This window comes from Ceratotherium simum, chromosome 9, assembly GCF_057802395.1.
Source record: "Ceratotherium simum simum isolate JZ-2026a chromosome 9, ASM5780239v1, whole genome shotgun sequence".
Classification (NCBI taxonomy): domain Eukaryota; kingdom Metazoa; phylum Chordata; class Mammalia; order Perissodactyla; family Rhinocerotidae; genus Ceratotherium; species Ceratotherium simum.
Genome location: NC_141908.1, coordinates 51,600,488 through 51,625,989, shown reverse-complemented (window position 1 = coordinate 51,625,989; position 25,502 = coordinate 51,600,488). Strand labels below are relative to the sequence as shown.

The 25,502-nt window shown below is 37.2% G+C and overlaps 1 protein-coding gene and 1 pseudogene across 3 annotated transcripts in view; one reads left to right on the top strand and one right to left on the bottom strand.

Moving 5' to 3' along the window:
* Positions 1–497: 497 nt before the first annotated feature.
* The window catches only part of HAT1 (histone acetyltransferase 1), a 69,255-nt gene continuing 44,250 nt past the window's right edge, over positions 498–25,502 (bottom strand). For all 3 annotated transcript variants that reach the window (XM_004428189.3, XM_087435394.1, XM_014785848.2), the window contains 3 exons: positions 11,032–11,183; positions 7,323–7,439; positions 498–946 (listed from right to left, as the gene is read on the bottom strand). In XM_004428189.3, the coding sequence (XP_004428246.1) occupies positions 779–946; positions 7,323–7,439; positions 11,032–11,183 (437 nt within the window). In that variant the 3' untranslated portion in view covers positions 498–778. The remainder of the gene's footprint in view (positions 947–7,322; positions 7,440–11,031; positions 11,184–25,502) is intronic.
* On the top strand, positions 24,569–25,074 carry LOC147916303 (28 kDa heat- and acid-stable phosphoprotein pseudogene; annotated as a pseudogene).

Here is a 25,502-nt window from a genome sequence, read left to right as displayed (position 1 = left end):
ATCTTGGTAACAATACAGCAAATTACAACAGATATACACCTCATTTTACACAAGATATATTTCAATAATGGTGTGTAAATTGGATTTTTATAAATTGATTTCTATCTAATTATCTTACATTATTATTATTTATAAAATGTTAATGCTAACTTCTAAATTATCTTTAATTAATATTTGATGCCAAACATTTAGGTTTTATGCTGTATGTAGTTTCTCTTCTCTCTCTTATACACCCTACCCCCAACAAGCGATTAATAGGAGTTTATTTAAAACAAAAAAACCCTAAACTACGAACATTTCCGATTTAGAAAAATCACATGGAAAAAACAAGATTATTAGGAAGACCTTAAAGAAATGTGTTTTAAAGGTGCCAGATGTAAAATCTTAGAAGCAAAGTGTGGGAGGAATGATGATAAAAGCTTAAGACCTAAAATTTTTTAACAAGACTGAAAAAGTTTATCGAAAGTATTTAAGAATCATATCATCACACATTAACATATCACAACTAAACATTTATTATACGGTTTAAGAAGGGAGGCAACTGTAGTGGTATTTCAGAAGCTATATCTTTTTTTTTAATGTAATATATGCTCATAGACTCTAAACAGTATTTTAAAATATACAATCTCTCTAAAAGAAAATATTCAACTAAAGATAAGATAGATAACTTTTAATGTAAGTAAAATGTTACAAGATTTTAAAATTAAAGTCATCATCTGATTTTTCACAACACAATGTACAGAAATTTGCAAACTTCCTGTACAGAGCAGTATACTTATTACTCCTGAGCGAGGCGTTCAATGACACGTCGGTAATCTTCCACAAGTTCCTGAAAGCTTTCTTCCAGCTGTTCGTGTTGCATGCTTATTTCTATTTGGTTCATCTGGTTTGTCAGTTCTTCTGGTCTGAGACATTTTCTCATTTTAGCAAGATCTCTCTGCTTTTTCTATGCAACAAACACAATAATTGGTTAGACTAAGAAAGCTGATATATTTCTTTATATTTTTAGAATTTTAAGTCCCCAATGTTAAAAATAAGAGTAATGGGAATATGCCCAAATTTGTCCCATTTTTTTCTTAAGGAAGCCTAAACAGAATGTTAACCATGAATTACAAACCTTCTAAAAGGAATTAACCAGAAGACCTGGAATTTGTGTCAATTGATGGTAAATATAGATATATGACTAACAGCCCCCTCTCCAAAACATAATAAAGAACTGGCTAGTGCAGACACTCAAATATTTCCTTAATAAATAAAATGCACTAACTGAAGAAAGACAACTGAGATTAAGTGCTAATATTCTTCATTTCACTATTCAGTCATTACATTAATTTCAATTCCAAGATGGCTTCTTCCTGCCACTATGCTCATTTCTAAGTTCCCTTACTTGGCAATGTATTTATGGACCATATATTAATTTTAACATAAACTGTTGGAAGAGTTTCAGAAAGATAAACCAAAACTGTCACATTTTAAAAAACAACATTAACTAGCATTTACTGAGTCTCTACTATCCAGACATACGTTATCTTATTAAACCTTCCCCATTTTACTGAGAAGGAAAACACCATGCTGAGAAGTTTGCAATAGGGAACTGGTAACAACTTTTAAGCAGGACACTGTGTCAAAACAATACTGTGTTAATAATGCTGAGGACTGGACTGGAGGACCAAATGAACAGCTACTGCAAGAATTCAAGCGAGAGACGATGAAAGCCTAGACCAAGTCAGCAGCAGCAGAGATGGAGGGGACAGGGCAGATTTAGGGAAGAAAACAGTGATGATGTGAAGAAGAAAGAATGAAGAAGGATTCCAAGATTCCTGGATGGGTGGCAACACTGCAATATATAAAACTTTCATACATTCTGGATAAACTGTTCTAGACTATCATAGCAATCCTCCTTTATTAGAGCATATAAAGAGCTAACTTTACATAGAGATCAGATATCACATATATTGACTCATAATCTTAACTCGATGAGATAGGTACTATACTTTTCAATGGATAGATGAAGAAAAAAAGGGATACAGGAGTTAAATAACTTGTCATAGAGGTAGCTGAGAAGCCAGGATTAAAATCCTAATGATCTGGTTGCAAGTTTGTATTCTTAGTCCCTACATCTAACTGCCTTTCAAAAGACAATTAAAAAAAAAAAAATAAACCTAAAAACAGTCTCTTAAATCCATCCTAAAAACTCTTAAATCCATCCTAAAAACTAATAAATGTCCCTTAAAGGAAACCCTAATAATTTGGGAATATTAGGCAAATGTATCATGATTACTACTTAAAAAGCTCAAAATTAAGCTAAATTTATAATCACACCAACGTTTTAAAAACAAAGTAACAATAATAAAATTTGGAAATAAGCCTTTACTGAAATAAGCTATCTGACACTACAAAAAAATTAGGTTGATCCTGGGTCTAAATTGCTGGAGCTAAGTAAATGAGGCTGCTATTCCTATAATCAGAAAGAAATAAAATTAACTTCATTAATATAAGACACTCCTCTAAAGCAGTGCTTCTCAAACTTGAATGTGCACACAGATTACCTGGGGACCTGGTTAACATGCAGATTCTGATTTAGCAGGTCTGGGATGGGGCGAGATTCTGCAGTTCTAGCAAGCTCCCAGGTGATGTTAATGTTGCTGATCTACTGACCACACTTTAAATATTAGTTCTAGAGAACTGATGAAAATTCAAATTTATTGCTTTTTTTTTTCCTTTTTAAATTTTATTCATTTTATTTTTTTCCCCCAAAGCCCCAGTAGATAGTTGTATGTCATAGCTGCACATCCTTCTAGTTGCTGTATGTGGGATGCAGCCTCAGCATGGCCGGACAAGCCGGTGCGTCAGCGCGCGCCCGCGATCCGAACCTGGGCCACTGGCAGCGAAGCGCGCACACTTAACCGCTAAGGCACTGGGCCGGCCCAAATTTATTGCTTCTAAGGTCTGGAAGGACAGTGTATTCCTTACTCTTCAATCATGTGGATGATAAATGCTTTATTCTTGCTGTAAAAGTTTTTTTTCTGCCAAGAGGCACGATTACAGTATATAAGAGCTTCTAACTTAAGGAAACAGTTCAGGAACTAAAGGGTAATACATCAAAAAATTATTGTGGTATGTGATAGGAATATAAGCTACTTTTCTAAATTGCTAATCAGTTATAACACTTATTAAGTAATCTAACCCCATTGCTAGAAGATGCCTCCAATCACATTAAATTCTAATATATAATAGAACCATCAGATTAAATTCTTAAATATTTCTAAACCATCAGTTCTGTTCCAAATAACCTATAGAGTGAATCATGTGCCAGTAACATACTGTTTTAAATTATTATGCTGTTTTTAGCTAAGAGAACTTACTTCTCCCAATTTATCTCCCCACTCCTTACCACCTTCAATTTCTTCATTGTCAATTTTTTTCAGATGATATGTCAGAATTAATCTCTATTATAATGTTTATTGGCATGGCAGTAAATCTATGAATTAAATTTAAGAGCACAGGTACCTAGAGATTAAAAATACATATAATAGCTTTATGGAAAAAATATAAAACTATATATATAAGTTCCTCAGGAGCATGTAAGGTATGGTTCAATTTTAAAAATACCTAATTTGAGGTATTTGTTTCATTAACCTTTAATATGCCTTAAACTGTATATATTCTGCTTTGTATATGTATATTACAAATTACTCTCTTAAAGAATGTGTAAAAAAAGAACTTAAAAAAATTGATTTGGGGAAACCTCTATCCAGCAAAGTGACATACACTGGGAGTACAAATGAAATACTGAAAGGTAGAACTCTTTAAGATTGAAATAGACATTCTTTAGGCTTCAGAATAATTTTGTCCTTCCAAAACCACACAAAAACTTAATTTCTTCATAGATTATGGCTATTGATAATTTTTAATTAAAGATGGTATTAATGTCAATTTATTTATGTTAACATTTGGCTTGAATAGGAATTCATTTCCAGAAAATAATCCTTTCTTCTTGCCTAGTTTTCACAGGTTCCAAGAGGGCTTACAAATATAATCTCAAAAATGCCACCACCAGTAAGGGCTCCTTAATTTCCATCTGCTGAACTAGTCTCTTTTGTGAAGTACAGAGATAATGTTCTTTTGTAAGAATTTTAAAATAACAATAGTGTGGAGGCACATGAATTCCAAAGACTTCTGAAAAGACATCTTTAAAAATAGGCACACTGTATTGTATTTCTGTTCAATTCCTCACTATGGAGGCTTTTCCATTTTATAGAAGAAAAGCCTACTACCCAGATGTTAATAAGTTGTCGACAGTCATACAATTTGTAAAACGTAGAACTAGACCTCAAAACTGAGTTTCCTGATTCCAAATCCAATGATATTATAACAATGATTCTAAATTTTATATTTGTAAGCCAATTATGAATTAAAATGTGCCCTTGAAACAATATAAAAACTTTAACGCTAAAACCAAGCAGCTGCACCAACTTTTCCTTTTTTAGCCAAATTGTTCAAATTTATCTTTTCTTGAACACCTAAAAATTACTTCTGTACTAGAGATGGAGTTTCTTTTTGTGCTTTTTAAAAATGATTCTAGTTAATACAAGTTATTTTTATCCCTTCTTGGCACTGATACAAATAAATTATCAGTGTTTAAAGAACTTTTAAAGTAAGGTACAAGTACTTCTAATACCTACTCAAATAATTTCTTAGTGGGAGAGTGTGTTTAAGCTCACATGATCCCTCAAAAGGTAGCACAGAATTGGTGGACTTTGTTCTCTCAATAAATTATTTCATACCTCAGTAATAACTTAGTGACAATCAAAATTATAATTTCTTTTTATAAAATGTTACAGTAAAGATGAAAATTTTACACTCCAAACTTTCCCTATTAAGCATACATTTTAAAAACCTAAAAAAATTCTAAACCACAATCAATATTAAGCAATTTTCCTTTATTCTTAAATATAATTTTGCATTTGAAAATGCTGTGATAACACAACAAAGTACGTGACTGTCAACTTGGAATGACAAATTGGAGAAAACCATCTGCATACATTCAAAGAAATCTTTTCACTCCTCCCATGCCTATAGCACATTTAACTCATTTCTAGGCTTTCCCGAAGTTTGTGGTAGGTTCCTATCCCAAGCATTGTGGCTATCAACCCAACGTGGGGGAAGGGGACCCTAGAGCTTTCTTGGTTTTCTCAATGGGATAGAATACTGGATAACCAAGCTTATTAAAATATGCATTACTATAAATCAAATTTGAGCAAGTATCTGAAGAATTTGTAATTTGTGTATGAGCTTTGGTGCAAGAATGGCAAAACCCATTTTGGCTGTTAAGAACCTAAAGAGTTTAATAACCAGTTTTCGGTTGTCTTTCAGATAAGGAAACTTGCTGGACAGGTGAGGATAGTTAATAATACTATAAAAAATCATTATCATTCTTTAAGAGTGGAAAATACTTGCTTTTATGAACTATAAAAATTCCCATTATTTGCCATAACTTTATGACTACTGTTTACACTTAGAATTCATCAACTCTCATTTGCTACATCTGTCTATATAAACTGTCACATAAGTATCTGAGATGCATAATTTAACAAATTAATTATTTTAATTTACTAAAACAGTTTTAATGCTCTCAAATGTTGCCATGATAACATCTAATTATATTGTTCTATATGCCAGAATTTTATCATAAAAAAATTTTCTAGGTTAACAGATTAATATTACTTAAAGATCAAAATCTTTGGAAAGTACCATTTCTACCAATTTTCTGATGTTTCTGAGTTGCTAAATATCAAAGAATAAAACGCTACTTCAGACAATTTTTGGGAAGAGAGACCATTTTAATTTATCACAACCTGTTATATGCAGATGGTAGTCCATAAGATAGAAAATCAATCCATTAAATTGCTTAATGAAATGACACTATGAAGTATCATTTATATATATTCATATATATGAATACATATACAGTATATATTCAATATATATATGAATTCAAGATGCAATTATTTATAGTCATAGGCAAATAATTATTTTTATATTCAGAATGTGATATTCTTGAACAGAATTACAATGACAAATTAGGAAATACAGTTGCACTGCAAATAAGATGCTATAAAGGAAAAGAATTGGGATTCAACAAGGAGTAGTGTGATCCAATATACCATCAACATTCAAAAGACTGGCTCTATAAAGCAGAATCTATGACAAATAAAACCTGAATCAATGTAGGAAAATCAAAACTATGTGTACTTGATATATTAATTACTCATTAGTTATTTACTTTCTCCTTAAATTTTAAGATAGATTCAGATTTGTCACTTATGTTCCCAGCTATTGTGCTGTATAAGCCTATAGGTATAGTGTACATAAATCTAGCAACCACATGCCAGGTGCTCAATAATTATTTGTTGAATAAATTAACAAATATTCTTCCCAATCAGCTTAGTGCCCAGCTGCAACTATCAATACAAATCCTCATTCACACAAGTTGGCATGGACAATATCTGCCTTCATTATAAAGGCCAAATGATGATGAATCTAAACCTGATCTAGAAGGGGAAATTTCTGAGTTAAAGGAAAATATGGGAGATGAAAAAAAGGTGAGGAAAGGGGCATGAAGAAAGAATGTTAAAAAAAAATAACAGATAAATACTGCGAAATTGCAATGTCAGCAATGGTAAAGCACAGAGGTTACCAATGGGCAACCAAGGCCATATTTAGGAAGAAGGGAGCAAAGGCAAAGATAGGATATATAAGACAAATGAGAAGATAAGAGACTTAGAAAAAACTAATACGATAATTTCTTAGGGAAGAGTCTCAGCATTTAGATTTTTAAAAGATGCATACAAATGAAAGAAAAAAAATAACGATGGGTAAACTATCCTTGGAATTTTTTTTTTTATTTTTATTTTTTGGTGAGGAAGATTAGCCCTGAGCTAACATCCATGCCTATCTTCCTCCACTTGATATGTGCGACACCTGCCAAGGCATGCCTTGATAAGTGGTGCGCAGGTGCATGCCCAGGATCTGAACCTGCGAACCCCAGGCTGCTGAAGCAGAGCGTGCAAACTTAACCACTACGCCACCAGGCCAGCCCCTGGAATTAGTTTTTAAGTGAATGAAAACAGATTTATAGCTTATATTGGAAAATTAAGACAGTGAGAATTCTTATAACTAACTGAAAGAATATTTTTACTTTCGTAAGGGTTAATTTAGCAAAATGATTTGGACTCTCCCACACACTGGCATTTGCTAGACTTTCTTCTCCATTTTAAACAGTGATAAGAATATAATGTTTAAGACTCTTGAAATCCTACCTTATACGGGCTAATTAGTCTTCTTTTAATATCCAGTCTATAGCTTCTGTATTGTTCAGCATCACTCATGTCAGTTACCAGTAGTCGAAGAATTTCATAAACCCGTCTAGCATGTTGCTAACAAACAAAACAAAAGAAAAATACAAACATTGTCAAATTACAAAATAGTGACACTTTCCAAAAGGACACAAGATATAATGCGTATCTGCTATGGGCCAGAAACTGTGCTAGGTACCAGACGAAAAGCAATAAAAGATAGTCTCTGCCTTCAAGGAGCTAGCACTTTAGTGGTAACAGAAATGATTGCTGTATGGCTAATTTAATGATAGAAATATGCATAAGGTATTATGGTAGCATAGCCTGGGAATGGGAGAAATGTTAGAAGAGAATTCCTGGGGGAATAAAACTTGAGCTGAAACTTAAAGGGAAGGGAGCACACCATTCTAGAAAGAGGGCAGGGCACTGTGTGCGCTCGTGCACACATGCACACACATGCAGAACAGAAGCAGCTTGACATTGCTGGAGCACAAAATGAAAAGTAAAGAGTAGAAGCAGAGTGAAGATGGAGCAAGAACACAGGGCCTTACACGCTGGGTTAAAGAGCTGGGCTTTTACCTAGTAGGTGACAGATTTTAAATGGAGGAGTGAGCAAACCACACAAATTTGAGTTTTAAGTAAAGCATTCTCTCAGCTACACAGAAATGGTAGCCAAAAAAGGGCAGGGAGATCAATTAGGAAGCTGAGCTATTAAATCAGGCAAAAAATGATGAGGGCATGAACTGAGACAGCACAAGTAAGAATACTGAAGGAACAAAGATTCTAGAAATATAGAAAAGGAAAGACTGGCTGTGGAGGAGGGTGTGGAATGACAATGAGTTTTCACAGCCTGGGAGAGATTTAGGAGGCAGGAGAACATACAAATCTGAAGAAAATGCTAGTCTAAGGGTGAGGATTTAAGCAATATCAGTATACAGGCAACAGTTAAAACCATAAGATTGGTTAGGATCACCCAGGAAAAGCATACACAGTGAAAAGAGGAGAGAGATCAGAACCCTGCAGCACAGTGACAGTTAAAAGGCAGACAGAGGACAGAGAAAAACAGCCAAAGAAATATTAGGAGAATCAGGAGGTTTGGCGTCACTGAAGCCAAAGGAGTAGCCCACAGTTTTTCTGTTTGTGTTGTTTCACTTATATATTTCTTGGGGGCAGGGGAGAGGTCAGTATAGGTAGGCTGGGAAGATGATATGTGAACTTTCTGGAAGGGACATCTGAGCTGAGCCTGAAAAAATGAGTACTGTCTGGCCAGGCAAAGATGGAGAACAGGAGAAGGTGGTATCAAGGGCAAAGGGAATAGTATATGTAAAGGGACACAAAAGGAAGAAAGATGTAGCACAGCTGGGAAATGGCAAGAGGTTCAGTACAGCCAGAGCATGTAGGAAAGTGGCAGGAAGCTGAGGCTAGCAAGGAGGGCAGGGTCCAGATTATGAAGGGCTCTGTGTGCCATACTAAGGAGTTTTAATTCCTTTAAGAAAAAAAAAAAAGGATGATTTAAAGAAATAATGTATTCATATTCTCTTTCTTTTCAAAGCTGAGCTACTGAATAAATTCTCATTAATAAAGGTTTAATACAGTCTGGAGATACCAATTATTCCTAAAATATATATTTTATCTTAAAGCCAGGAAGCCATTCAAGTGTTTTAATGCAGAAGATGGAAAGTTTCAGTTCAAATTAAATTGTTTGTTAAAGGTCAGTGATCAGGAACTTTGGGTATACAGTTTTGGAGCTCAGGAGGAAAATCTGGATTGGAGATTTAGACGAGATCTCCCAGGCAGAATAAGTAGAATTAGAAGAAATGAGGATTGAATAAAGAACTACAGGGAGGAAGTATATTTAGGGAGTGTACTGAAGAGTGGAAGCCAGTGAAAATATCTCAAAAAAGATGATCACAGCGGTGAATGGAAAACCAGGAACTGTAGTGCCTTAGAAGCCAAGGGAGGGAAGGTCAATAGTATCAAATGCTAGTCCTTATTATTGGAATACCTTTCATCCCACATACTTTCACAATCCAAATCCTACCCATTCTTCAAGGCTTAGATCAAATGCATCCCTCTCATGAAATACTCTGATTCCCCTGCTTACATAAATATAATAAACTCCCTCCTCTGAACTCCTATATATATTTTTTTAAAGATTTTATTTATTTATTTTTTTCCCCCAAAGCCCCAGTTGATAGTTGTACGTCATAGCTGCACATCCTTCTAGTTGCTGTATGTGGGACGTGGCCTCAGCATGGCCAGAGGAGCGGTGCGTCGGTGCGCGCCCGGGATGCGAACCCCCGGGCCGCCAGCAGCAGAGCGTGCGCACTTAACCGCTAAGCCACAGGCCGGCCCTTTACTACTTTAAAATTCAAACAAATATACAGAAATATATAAAGGGAAAGTTAAGTATTTTACTCCAACCCCTCTCCCCACCAATACTGTCTCCAGGGGTATTAACTACTTTACCAGTTTAGATAAATTTTTTTTTTTTTTTAAAGATTTTATTTATTTATTTTTCCCCCCAAAGCCCCAGTAGATAGTTGTATGTCATAGCTGCACATCCTTCTAGTTGCTGTATGTGGGACTCGGCCTCAGGATGGACGGAGAAGTGGTGCCTCGGTGCGCGCCCAGGATCCGAACCCGGGCCACCAGCATCGGAGCGCGTGCACTTAACCACCAAGCCACGGGGCCGGCCCAAGATAAATATTTTTTTAAAAAGCAAAAATAAGATACTACCATCCATCTTTTCCTGCTTGTTACACTTAATATAGCCATGAAATCAATTATCTTCCCACTCTTTTGTTTTTTGTGGGTTTTTTTTTGAAGATTGGCCCTGTGCTAACATCTGTTGCCAATCTTCCCCTTTTCCTTTCTCTCCCGAAAGACCCAGTATATAGTTGTGTATCACAGATGTAGAGTTGAAGCTTTTCTATATAGGATGCTGCCTCAGAATGGCTTGATGAGCAGTGAGTAGATCCACGCCCAGGATCGGAACTGGCAAACCCTGCCTGGGCTGCCGAAGTGGAACGCGTGAACTTAATCGCTACGCCACCAGGCCAGCCCCTTCCCACTCTACTTAAAAAGCAAAAATAAGATACTACCATCCATCTTTTCCTGCTTGTTACACTTAATATAGCCATGAAATCAATTATCTTCCCACTCTTTTTTTTTTGTTTTTTGTGGGTTTTTTTTTGAAGATTGGCCCTGTGCTAACATCTGTTGCCAATCTTCCCCTTTTCCTTTCTCTCCCGAAAGACCCAGTATATAGTTGTGTATCACAGATGTAGAGTTGAAGCTTTTCTATATAGGATGCTGCCTCAGAATGGCTTGATGAGCAGTGAGTAGATCCACGCCCAGGATCGGAACTGGCAAACCCTGCCTGGGCTGCCGAAGTGGAACGTGTGAACTTAATGGCTACGCCACCAGGCCAGCCCCTTCCCACTCTACTAATGAGGAAATTGAGGCACAAGGAGGTAAACTAAATTGCCGTTAAGTCATACAGCAAGTGGTGAAGCCAGATGTGAACCCAGGCAACCTGGCTTCAGAGCCTCTACTCTTAACCACTGCTACTTCCTACACATGTATTCTCAATGTACTTGCAATATTTAAGTTATGTACTTAAAAAAATACTTTAAAATTTAAATGTTTTCCTCCTACAGAATAAAAATACCTTATTTATTTTGAACTTTTGTTGTGCCTCTATTGCCATATCTTCATTGAATCCTTGCATTAACTTTTCCCGGGAAAAACAGGGCAAATCTTGACAAAGCTTCACAAGCACAAAGTCTCTTAATTTCACATAGCTTTTGGATGGATCTTCCGCTAAAGAAAAAAAGCAGAATAACATTTCTCTTACCCAAAATAATTTCCTCATTATTTGCAATCTCAATATACATGCTGGGCTGGAAAGGCAAACATTCTTAAAAGAATTATATATACACAAAAGTTACAATGTGAAAGGATTATTCCTTATAAATCAAACAATATCACTAGTATTTTTGCCAAATAAAATTACAGGTGCAATCTTTTTGCAAAGACATATATATTATTTGTGAAATTAGGGCTACTCCTTTTAAATGTAAACTTTTTTGACTAGTGTGTTATCATATGCATCTGAGTTTTATTTTCAATTAAAGTAGCTGTATAAACAAGAGATTCAAGTTTGGATAATCAATTCCAAAAGCAAGTATTTTCTGATAGCTAAAGGTTCCATAGCTCAATTTATAACTCCTTTACTTTAATTTAATAACTTTTATAGTTTGCTATACTTCTTTCACCCAATTAAAAAAAAATTCTTCCTTTTACAGAAGCAAATCTTTTCTATTTAGAGAATAAAATGAGAATATGATTTTGATCCTATCTTCATTCTGTCTGAATAGCATAGATCTTCCTTTATGTTTGTCTATGTAATCTACATTACACTTTAGTGGACAAGGAAAACATCAAAACATGATGGGTAGAAAGAATACTACACAGAGAACGTGAGTTTGAGTCCCAATTCCGTCATTCACAGATGAAGGACCTTGGGCAAGCTACCTCACTCCTCTGAGCCCTCGTTTTCTGATCAGTAGAGGGCTTGTAACAAAGAATGTTGAAGTCTGAGCTAGTTCATGGATCATAAGATTTAATACTGTTATAATAGGAATATTCTACCAATTATTTAAATGCAATCTCTATCAAAATCCCCGGCTTTTTTTGTTGCAGAAATTAACAAGCTCATCCTAAAATGCATGTGGATATGCAAGGAACCCAGAGGAGCCAAAACAATCTTGAAAAAGAAAAAAGTTAGAGGACTCACGTTTCTTGATTTCAAAACTTACTACAAGCGACAGTAATCAAGACAGTGTGGTACCGGCATAAAGAGAGATATGTAAATCAATGGAATTGAATTGAGAGTTAAAAATAAACCCATACATTTATGGTCAATTAATTTTTTAGAAGGGTGCCAAGATAATTCATTGAAGGAAAGAACAGTCTTTTAAGAAATGGTACTTGGCCAAGTGGATCTCCACAAGCCAAAGAATCAAGTTGGACCCCGTTTCCTCACATCATATACAAAAATTAACTCAAAATGGATCATAGACCTAAAGAGTAAGAGGTGAAACTATAAAACTCTTAGAAGGAAATACACGAGTAAATCTTCATGACCAATGATTTCTTAGAAAATGGAACCAAAAGCACAAGCAACAAAAGCAAAAATAGATAAACTGGGCTATATCAAAATTTACTTTTTGTTGTGCTTCAAATTGTACTATTAAGAAAATGAAAAAACCCACAGAATGGGAAAAATTATTTGCAAGTCATTTATATGATAAGGGACTTGTATCCAGACTTCTTTTTATAAAAAAACTTTTATAATTCAATAAGAAAAAGACAACCTAATTAAAAAATGGGCAAAGGATCTAAATAGACATTTCTCAAGAAGATATACAAATGGACAATAAGCACATGAAAACACGCTCAACATCACCAGCCACAGGGAAATGCATATCAAAACCACAATGACATACCATTTCAAGTCCCCTAGGATGACTAGAATCAAAAAGACATTAACAAGTATTGATAAGATTGTGGAGAAACTGAAATTCTCATACACTGCTGGTGGAAATGTAAAATGATACAGCCACTTTGGAAAACAGTGTGGTAGTTTTTCAAAAGGTGAAACATAGTTACTAGATTTTCCACTATGTCCACTCCTAGGTATGTACCCAAAAGATCTGAAAACAGGTCCACACAAAAACTTGCAAACAAATATTCATAGTAGCATTCTAAGAGCCAAAAAGTGCAAACAACCCAAATGTTCATCAATTGATGAGTGGATAAATAAAATGTGGTATTATCCATACAATGGACTATTATTTGACAATAAAATGGAGTACTTAATATATGCTACAACAAGGAGGAATTAACTGTATTAATGTCCAGAACAGGCAAGTCTATAGAGACAGAAAGTAGATTAGTGGTTGCCTAGGGTTGGAGGTGGCGGGGTGGCAGGGAGGGGGAGGAAAGGAGTGACTGCTAATGAGTGCTGCGTTTCTTTTTGGGAGAATGAAATACTCCAAAATTAGATTATGGTGATGGCTGCACTGTAAATATCATAAAAAAACATTAATTGTACACTTTAAATAAGTTTATATGATATATAAACTATATCTCAATAAAACTGTTTATAAAAAGTCTGAGCTATGAGTAATGTTTTATGATTCTGAATCATTCAATCATTTTTCTTTTTTTTATAATTTGTATTTATTTATTTTTTCCCCCAAAGCCCCAGTAGATAGTTGTATGTCATAGCTGCACATCCTTCTAGTTGCTGTATGTGGAACGCGGCCTCAGCATGGTCGGAGAAGCAGTGCGTTGGTGCGCGCCTGGGATCCGAACCCAGGCCGCCAGCAGCGGAGCAAGTGCACTTAACCGCTAAGCCACGGGGCCGGCCCTTAATCAATCATTCATTCATTCAATCCATGTGTACTGAATACTTTCTTTAAGTTTCTATGTAGCACTTCACTATTAACATCATATGCATGTAATACGTAAACATTATATGACTATGGCTTTAAAGTGGTAAGAAGTGAAATTCTATCACTGCATCAGTTTAGTATGAAATTATGATCTATTAGGAATGTACAGATGATGAAATACAGTAAACAAAATAACTGAAATACAAATCTACAGAGAAAATCATCAAGCAAACATAAGATTGTAATGTAATAAGTTACCCTATCCCATTCTTTAGTCTTTGCCATATTAATTTGGCTGCACCATCCAGTTATACAAGCCACCCAGAAACCTGAAGGACATTCTGATTCCTTCTCCTATGTGCTGCCACCAGTATTTTTTTCAACTACTACAATAACTTCTTTACTTATTTCTCCTTACCTGTACCCCCCTAGCTTTATAAAATGTAAATCGGACTCTGATGCACTCCTAAATTAAAACTGTTCAAGTGTACCAATATAACTGTAATGGGAATCTCAGAAAGAGAGGAGAGAAAAGAGACAGAAAGAATATATGAAGAAATAATGACCAACAACTTCCTTAGTTAGATGAAAAACATTAATCTACACATCCAGGAAGCTTAACAAACTTCAATTAGGAAAAATACGAAGAGATCCACCCCTAAACACATCATAAACAAATTGTCAAAAGCCAGAGACAAACAGAAAATCTTGAAAGCAGCAAGAGGAAACAACTCGTTAGAAACCATGGAGGCCAGAAGTCAGTGGGGTGATATATTCAAAGTGTTGAAAGAAAAATGACTGTCGATCAAGAATTCTGTATCCAGCAAAATTACTCTTCAAAATGAAGGTGAAATAAAGACAGTCCCAGAAAAGTAAAGACTGAAGAAATGTGTTGCTAGCAGACCTGCCTTACAAGAAATACAAAATAATTATAAAACCAATGTTTGGCTTACAATATATAAAGATGTAATATATATGACAATAGTAGCACAAAAGAGGAGGGAGAATAAGTATAATGAAGCAATTTATTTATTTTACTGGAATTGAATATTAATCTGAAGTAGACTGTTATAAATTAAGATGCATACTGTAATTCCCACAGCCCCCAACCACTAAGAAAATAATTTTTTTAAAAAGTAAAAAAAAAAAAAAAAAAAAAAACCGAAGGAATTAAAATAGTTCACTAAAAGACATCTATTTAACACAAAAGAAGGCAGTAAAGGAGAAACAAAAGAACAACAACAGGGGCAGGCCCAGTGGCATAGCGGTTAAGTGTGCGCACTCTGCTGCAGCGGCCCGGGGTTTGGATCCTAGGTGTGCACCGATGCACCGCTTGTCAAGCCATGCTGTGGCGGCGTCCCATATAAAGTGAAGGAAGATGGGCACAGATGTTAGCCCAGGGCCAGTCTTCCTCAGCAAAAAGAGCAGGATTGGCAACAGATGTTAGCTCAGGGCTAATATTCCTCACACACACACACAAAAAGAACAACAAAAGCAACATATAGAAAACAAATAGTTGGGGCCAGCCCGGTGGCATAGCGGTTAAGTGTGCACGCTCTGCTTCAGCAGCCTGAGGGTTCGCAGGTTTGGATCCTCGGCGCACACCGATGCACCGCTTGTCAAGCCATGTTGTGGCAGCGTCCCATATAAAGTAGAGGAAGATGGGCACAGATGTTAGCCCAGGGCCAATCTTCCTCAGCAAAAAGAGGAGGATTGGCATCGGATGTCAGCTCAGGGCTAATGTTCCTCAAAAAAAAAAAAAAGAAAACAAAACAAATAGCAAAACGGCAGGTATAATTCCAACCGCAGCAATAATTACATTAAATGTGAATATATTAAACAAAAGGCAGAGGTTGTCAGACTAGATTTAAAAAGATCCAACTATATGCTTTCTACAAGAGAAACATTTTAGATTCAAAGACAGGCTGAGGAAATAAATGATAACATAGAAGATGCGTGTACAGGGTGTCAAGATGGCAGGGAGGTGGACTCCGAACTCACCTCCTCCCACAGACACAGAAGACTTACAACTAATCCTGGAACAACTACTCCTGAGAGAGAACTGAAAACTGGATAAGAGGATCCCCTGCAACACGTGACAGTCCTGACTGAGGCTGAAGAGACAAATTCCCTTCTGGAGAGAAAAAAAGCCACCTTTGCAAGCGGCAGCGCTCATGGCCGCCCGGGAGCAATCCAAAGGTACGCAGCCTTCCCTGGAGGAGTGGAGGACCTGAGTGGGGACTGTTGCTACTATAAGCATTTTTTGGACCCAGCACAACCTAGACGAGTGTCATAATATCTGGCTTTGCTGACTACTAACAATGGGGAATAGCCCCAGAAAAGCTATCAGACATAAGAAAAAAAAACAAGCCAGCTCTTATTGGGCCCATGCACAAATTCACCCATTTCAGAAAGCAACCTAAAATCACCAGAAAGAAAGGCGCACAGTCCTTTGGTGAAAAGAGACTCACCTGATAGGCCCTAGGTGCATCTCAATGAGAAGTGAGACTCTCCAGGGACTGAGACATTGGTGGCAGCCATTGTTGTGACCCGGTGCTGACAGTGCAGGTGTGCTGGCAGAAGCCACTGGAGTCGTGTCGTCACCCCCCCCCCCCCCCGCCTCTCCCTCCAGGATCTGCCCCACCCACTAGAGCACCGATTTAATCCACTGTCAGCCAGGGAAAGGGGTCCACCCTAGGGACCAGCCCCACCCAACAACAAGCCCTCAGGCAACTTGCGGGCCTGCATAGGCTAGGTGCCTGGATTCTCTGCAGCCAGGAGAGTGCGTCCACCTCTGTGGGGCAAGGCATGCGCGAGACGCGGGTGGAGTGTATGGGGCCTCTGCCGGGGGCAACTCAGCCCACTTCAGGGGATTAGGGTGCGTGCATGGGGCAGGACTATGTCAACGGTGTGTGTGGCCCTGTGGGCGGTGGGGCTTGTCAGCTGCAGAAGACTTGTGCTTCTCAAACAGCCACACCTTCCAAAGCCTGAAACAATTGGGTGCTCCCTTGCCTAGGGCCAGCCCCACCCAGAGGCAATCCTGAGAGAATTGACAATAGCCTTATAGGCTGGAGGCCTACAGCAATTGTAAGCCCCTGAGCCTAACATCCAGCCATGCTGGGAGCCTACTTAACAGAAAAACTGCAACAGGAATGTGCTATTAGACCTTGCAGCCAACTGTGCTGGGGCTCCCCATACCTGATAAAGAGACTGAAGGGTTCATAACAGCCACACAGCTGAGCATTACAACCAGCTAGCAGGGGGGACAGTTCAGCTTCCCTGGACATCTACAGCAAGAGCAACCCTGCCACAACAGAAGGATATACATAGCCCACACCAGGGTCACTCCTGGTACGTTTCGAACTGGTGATGAGAGGGAAGCACACTGCTGGGCCTCATAAGGCATCTCTTACATAAGGTCACCTCTCCAAGATCAGGAGACATAGCTGACCTACCTAATACATAGATAGAAGCACAGAGAAAGAGGCAAAATGAGAAGGCAAAGGAATACGTTCCAAGTAAGGGAACAGGACAGAACCCCAGAAAAAGAACTAAATGAAACAGAAATGAGCAGTCTACCTGACAGAGAGTTCAAAGAGTCATAAGGATGCTCACTGATCTTGGGAGAAGAATAGATGAACTCAGTGAGAACAACAACAAAGAAATGGAAAATATAAAAAAGAACCAATCAGAAATGAAGAATACAGGGCCGGCCCCATGGTTTAGTGGTTAAGTGTGCACACTCTGCTACTGGCGGCCCGGGTTTGGATCCCGGGCGCACACCAACGCACTGCTTGTCCGGCCATGCTGAGGCCACGTCCCACATACAGCAACTAGAAGGATGTGCAGCTATGGCATGCAGCCGTCTACTGGGGCATTGGGGAAAAAAAGGAGGAGGATTGGCAGTAGATGTTGGCTCAGAACTGGTCTTCCTCGGCAAAAAAAGAGGAGGATTAGCATGGATGTTGGCTCAGGGCTGATCTTCCTCACAAAAAAAAAAAAGAAATGAAGAATACAATACTGGAAATGAAAAATTCACTAGAGGGACTCAAAAGCAGAGTAGAGGATACAGAAGAACAGATGAGCAAGCTGGACGAAAGAATAGAGGAAATCACCCACGCTGAGCAGATAAAAGAAAAAAGAATTAAAAAGAGTGAGGGAAGTCTAAGGGACCTCTGGGACAACATCAAGCACACTAACATCCATGTTATAGGTGTCCCAGGAAAAGAGAGAGACAAAGGGGCAGAGAAGCTATTTGAAGCAATAATAGCTGAACACTTTCCTAACCTAAGGAAGGAAACAGACATCCAGATACAGGAAGCACAGAGAGCACCAAAAAAGATAAACCCAAAGAGGCCCACACCAAGATACATCATAATTAAAACATCCAGAATTAAAGATAAAGAGAGAATCCTAAAAGCCGCAAGAGAAAGGCAACAAGTCACATACAAAGGAAATCTCATAAGGCTATCAGCTGACTTCTTAGCAGAAACCTTACAGGCTAGAAGAGAGTGGCAGGATATACTTTAAGTACTAAAAGGAAAAAACCTACAGCCAAGAATACTCTACCCAGCAAGGTTATCATTCAGAATGGAAGGACAGAGAGAGAGTTTCGCAGACAAGCAAAAATTAAAGGAGCTTATCACCAGGAAACCAGTCCTACAAGAAATGCTAAAGAAACTTATTTAAGGGGGAAAGAGAAGACCAAAAATAGGAAAAAACATTACCTATTTCCATGATAAGAGGGTAACAGATACAAATGCACAAAAAAGAGGCTAGATATGATATCAAAAATATAAAATGTGGGAGAAGGGGAGTAAAAGAGTAGAGCTTTTACAAAGAGGTCAAACTAAAGAGACCATCAACTTAATATAGATTGCTACATACATAGGTTATGATACATGAACCTCATGGTAATCACAAACCAGAAACCTATAATACACACACAAAAAACTAAGAGAAAGGAACCCAAACATAATACTAAAGAAAGCCATCAAACCGCAAGGGAAGAGAGCAAGAGTAGAAGAAAGGAACAGAGAACTACTAAAACACCCAGAAAAAAAGTTAAAAAATGGCATTAAGTACATACTTATCAATAGCTACTTTAAATGTCAATGGACTAAAACCTAAAGGCATAGGGTGGCTGACTGAATAAAAAAACAAAACCCATATATATGCTGCATACAAGAGACACACTTCAGACCTAAAGACACTCACAAACTGAAAGTGAAGGGATGGAAAAAGATACTCCATGCAAATGGCAATGAAAAGAAAGCTGGGGTAGCAATACTCACATCAGACAAAATAGACTTTAAAACAAAAACTGTAACAAGAGACAAAGAAGCGCACTACATAATGATGAAGGGAACAATCCAACAAGAGGATATAACACTTGTAAACATCTATGCACCCAACATAGGAGAAGCTAAATATATAAAGCAATTATTAACAGACATAAAAGGAGAAATAGTAACACAATAATAGTAAGGGACTTTAACACTCCACTTACACGAATAGATAGATCATTGAAACGGAAGATCAATAAGGAAACACTGGCCTTAAATGACACACTAGACCAGCTAGACTTAGTGGATATATACAGAACATTCCTTCCAAAAACCGAAGAATACACATTCTTTCCAAATGCACATGGAACATTCTCCAGGACTGATCACATTTTAGGCCACAAACCAAGTATCAATAAATTTAAGAAGACTGAAATAATACCAAGCATCTTTTCTGATCACAACAATATGAAACTAGAAATCCATTACAGGAAGAAAATCAGAAAAGCCCCAAATATGTGGAGATTAAACAAAATGCTACTGAACAACAATTAGGTCAATGAATAAATCAAAGAAGAAATCAAAAAATACCTGGAGACAAATGAAAATGAAAATATGACATGCCAGAATTTAGGGCATACAGCAAAAGCGGTTCTAAGAGGGAAGTTTATAGCAACGCATGCCTACCTCAACAAACAAGAAAAATCACAAATAAACAATCTAACAGTGCACCTAAAGGAACTGGAAAAAGAAGAACAAATAAAGCCCCAAATAGTAGAAGGAGGGAAATAATAAAAATCAGAGTGGAAATAAATGAAATAGAGACTAGAAAAACCATAGGGGAAAAAAAAAAAATCAATGAAACCAAGAGCTGATTTTTTGAAAAGATAAACAAGAATCTTTGGCTAGACTCACCAAGAGAAAAAGAGAGAAGGCCCAAATAAATAAAATCAGAAATGAAAAAGGAGAAATTACAACAGACACCTCAGAAATACAAAAGATTATAAAAGATTACTATGAAAAGCTATATGCCAATGAACTGGATAACCTAGAAGAAATGGATAAATTCTTAGACTCATACAACCTTCCAAAACTGAATCAAGAAGAAACAGAGAATCTGAATAGACCAATCACAAATAAAGAGATTGAAACAGTAATCAAAAACCTCCTAAAAATAAAAGCCCATGACCAGACGGTTTCCCTGGTGAATTCTACCAAACATTCAAAGAAGACTTAATACCTATCCTTCTCATACTCTTCCAAAAATTGAAGAGAAGGGGAAGCGTCCTAACTCATTCTGTGACGCCAACATTACCCTGATACCAAAACCAGACAAAGACAATACAAAAAAAGAAAATTACAGGCCAATATCACTGATGAACATCAATGCAAAAATCCTCAACAAAATACTAGCAAATCCAATACAAGAATACATTAAAAAGATCATACACCATGATCAAATGGGATTTATTCCAGGCATGCAGGGATGGTTCAAAACATCCACAAAACAATCAACGTAATACACCACATTGACAAAATGAAGAATAAAAATCACATGATCATCTCAATAAATGCAGAGAAAGCATTTGACAAGATACAGCATCCATTTATGATAAAAAATCTAAATAAAATGGATATAGAAGGAAAGTACCTCAACATAATAAAGGCCATATATGACAAACCCCACAGCTAATATCATCTTCAATGGTGAAAAACTGAAAGATATCCCCCTAACAACAGGAACCAGACAAGGATGCCTACTTTCACCACTCCTATCACCACTCCTATTTAACACAGTATTGGACATCCTAGCCAGAGCAATCAGGCAAGAAAAAGAAATAAAAGAGATCCAAATTGGAAAGAGAGAAGCGAAACTGTCACTATTTGCAGATGACATGATTTTATATACAGAAAACACTAAAGAATCTGCCAAAAAACTTTTAGAAATAATAAATGAATATGGTAAAGTTGCAAGATACAAAATCAACATACAAAAATCAGTTGTGTTTCTATACACTAACAATGAAGTAGCAGAAAGAGAAATTAAGAATACAATCCCATTTACAATTGCAACAAAAAGAATAAAATACCTAGGAATAAACTTAACCAAAGAGGTGAAAGACCTGTATACTGAAAACTATAAAACATTGTTGAAAGAAAGTGAAGAAGCCACAAAGAAATGGAAAGATATTCCATGCTCTTGGATTGGAAGAATTAACATAGTTAAAATGTCCATATTTCCTAAAGCAATCTACAGAGTCAATGCAATCCCTATCAAAGTTCCAGTAACATATTTCACAGAAATAGAACAAAGAATACAAAAGTTTATATGGAACAACAAAAGACCCCAAATAGCCAAAGGAATCCTGAGAAAAAAGAACAAAACTGGAGGTATCACACTTCTTGATTTCAAAATATACTATCAAGCTATAGTAACCAAAACAGCATAGTAGTAGAACAGAAACAGACACAGAGATCAATGGAACAGAACTGAGAGCCCAGAAATGAACCCACACATCTATGGACATCTAATTTTTGACTAGGGAGCCAAGAATATAAAACAGAGAAAGAAAAACCTCTTCAATAAACGGTGTTAGGACAGCTATTCAGCCACATGCAAAAAAATGAAAATAGACCATTATCTTACACCATACACAAAAATTAATTCAAAATGGACTAGACTTGAATGTAAGACCTGAAACCGTAAAATTCCTAGAAGAAAACATAGGCAGTATGCTCTTTGACATCAGTCTTTGCAGTATCTTTTTGAATACCACGTCTCCTCAGGCAAAGGACACAAAACATAAACAAATGGGACTACATCAAACTAAAAAGCTTCTGCACAGCAAAGGAAACCATCAACAAAATGAAAAGACAACCTAATAACTGGGAGAAGATATTTGCAAACTATATATCTGATAAGGGGTTAACATCCAAAATATATAAAGAACTCACACATCTCAACAAAAAAACTAACAACCCAATTAAAAAATGGGGAAAAGACCTGAACAGACATTTCTCCAAAGAAGATATACAGATGGCCAACAGGCACATGCAAAGATGTTCAACATCATTAACTATTAGGGAAATGCAAATCAAAACTACAATGAGATATCACCTTATGCCTGTCAGAATGGCTGTAACTAACAAGACAGGAAACAAGTATTGGAGAGGATATGGAGAGAAGGGAACTCCTATACACTGCTGGTGAGAGTGCAAACTGGAGCAGCCACTATGGAAAACAGTATGGAGATACCTCAAAAAATTAAGAATATGGGCCAGCCCGGTGGCGTAGCAGTTAAGTCTGCGTGCTCTGCTTCAGTGGCCTGGGGTTCACAGGTTCAGATCACAGGCACGGACTGATGCACCGCTCGTCAAGCCATCAGCTGTGGCGGTGTCCCATATAAAGTAGAGGAAGATGGGCATGGATGTTAGCCCAGGGCCAGTCTTCCTCAGCAAAAAGAGGAGGATTGGCAACGAATGTTAGCTCAGGGTTAATCTTACTCACAAAAAATAAATAAATAAATAAATAAAACTTATTAAAAAAAATTAAGACTAGAACTACCATAAAATCCAGCTATTCCACTGCTGGGTATTTATTCAAAGAATATGAATACACCAATATGTAAAGATACACGCACCTCTGTGTTCACTGCAGCATTATTCACAATAGCCAAGACTCAGAAGCAACCTAAATGCCCATGAAGGATGAATGGATAAAGAAGATCTGGTATATACACACAATGGAATACTATTCAGTCATAAGAAACGATGAAATCCAGCCATTTGTAACAACATGGGACTACATCAAACTAAAAAGGATGGACCTTGAGGGCATTACACTAAGTGAAATAAGTCAGAGGGAGCAAGTCAAATACCCATATAGTCTCACTCATAAGTAGAAGATAAAAACAACAACAAACAATCACAAAGAGACAGAGACTGGATTGGTGGTTACCAGAGGGGAAGGGAGAAGGGAGGAGGGCGAAAGCAACGATTAGGCACATATGTGTGGTGATGGATTGTAATTAGTCTTTGGGTGGTGAACACGATGTAATCTATACATAAATCGAAATATAATGATGTACACCTGAAATTTATATAATGTTATAAACCAATGTTACCGCAATTAAAAAAAAACAACAAAAGAAAAGAAAGACAGGCTGAAAGTCAAAGGATGAAAAAAGATATACCATGCAAACTAATACGAGGTCTGGACTGGCTATGTTACTATCAGGCAAAATAGAGTTTTAAAGACATTACCACAATAAAAAATAAATTGGGAAAAAATGGAGTTTAAGACAAAAAAAATTATAATAGAAAAAATGGCTCACTTTATAATGACAAGTTAATTCATGAGGAAAACATTATAATTACCAACATATACATAACTAACAACAGAACCCCAAAATACATGAAATAAAAGCTGACAGAATTAAAGGGAGAAATAGACAATTCAACAAAAATAGTTGAAAATTTCAATACTACACTCTCAATAACAGATGGAACAACTAGACCGAACATCAGCAAATATATAAAAGACTTGAACAGCTCTATCAATCAACTTGATATTTACATAACATTCCACCCAACAGCAGCAGAATACACATTCTTTTTAAGTGCACACGAAACATTCTCCAAGATAGACTATATGTTGGGCAAAGGATCAGTAAACTATGGCCCATAGGCCAAATCTCACCCATAAGCCTGTTTTTGTATGGCGTGTGAAATAAGAATTGTTTCTAAATGGTTGTCAAAACAAAACAGTAAGAATATGCAACAGAGAATGTATGTGGCTTGCAAAGCATAAAATATTTACTACCTAGCCCTTTAAAGAAAAAGTTTGTGGTCTTCTAAGATAGGTCATAAAACAAAACTCAATAAATGAAAAGAACTGAAGTCATACGAAATATGTTCTCTGGCAACAATTGAATTAAATTAGGTATCAACAACAGAAGTAAACTTGGGAATTAACACCCTTCTAAATAACCCATGGATCAAAATGAAATCACAAGAGAAATTAGAAGATATTTTGAACTTAATGAAATGAAAGTACAATTTATGAAAATCTATGTGATCAGTTAAAGCAGTGCTTATATTTATATATACATATATTATATGTAAATATATAAGTATTTATATATTTAAATGTCTATATTAGAAAAGAAAGAAGACATCAAATCAATAACCTAAGTTTCAATCTTAATTAGAAAAAGAGCAAATTAAACCCAAAGCAATAAGAAGCAAGAAAATAATAAAAAAAAGTGGAAATCAATGAAGTATAAAACAGAAATAGAAATGTTTATGAAAATACAAGGGATCCTATAAACCCAACACAATTTTGAAAAAGAACATGGTTGGAGGACTTTCACTTCCTGATTTCAAAACTCAATGTAAAGCTCAAGACGCTGCTGCCACTGGAGCCGTGATGCCTACAGAGGGAGAAAGGAAGACCACAAACGCTGGGCTAGGCAGTCCATGAGCTCCAAGGAGACTGATGCACAGCTCCAAGCTGAAAAGCAGAAGGCCAGGGAAGAAGAGGAGCGAGGAAAGAGGGTGGAAATGGGGCTGCAGGTGACTCCAAAATGGAGACGAAATCTCCAGCCTCAGAAGAGTGTGAGGATGAAGATGACACCTGCAAAGGTGTAGAAGGGCTCATCAACATCAAGAACCCCAACTGGGTGGCAAGGACAATCAGAAAAGTCACACAACCAGATCTGGGCAGGCCTAAGGAGCTTTTAAGGAGAAACAAGAAGACACTGACAAGAGAAAGCAAAAGAGCATTTCATGAAAATACATTTAGCTGGAAACACAGAGCAGGCCAAGGCTGACCTCACCTGATGGTGATCATTTGGAAAGAGAAGAAAGGGGAAGGAGGCTGCCAGGAAGAAAGAAGAAGAGAGGAAAGCAAAAGATGATGCAACTTTGTTAGGAAAACTAATGCAGTCGCTCACCCTGAATGAGTAAGAATGGCCTGTAGGAGGAAATACTAGGCAACTGGGCCCTCCTGCCAGGACTTCTGCCGTGTCTTGCCCACCCTATGCCCTGGTGACACTGCAGCAGCCCCTCACAGCTAGGAGGGGCTGGGGGCCTCCTTTTCCTCATCTTGCCACATAAATCACTGGTTGCGGACGAGGGGGACTGCAGGGGAGGGAACAGCTGCTATCATGAAGACAAAAAGATTCGGACTGCATCTCCTATGTAACCATTTGAATGTTTAGAATTCAGAACCCTTGTTGAGGGGCAGGTCTCTGAGAGGTGGGGTAAGAGAGTTTCCATTTGCCAGGTAGATTGCACCTTAGGGGACGGCTGTGCCAGGGTCAGCTGCTGATGAGTTTGCGACAACCAGCCCCAGTCTGTGTTGCCTGGGTGCTCTCATAGAGGACTGTCCTCTG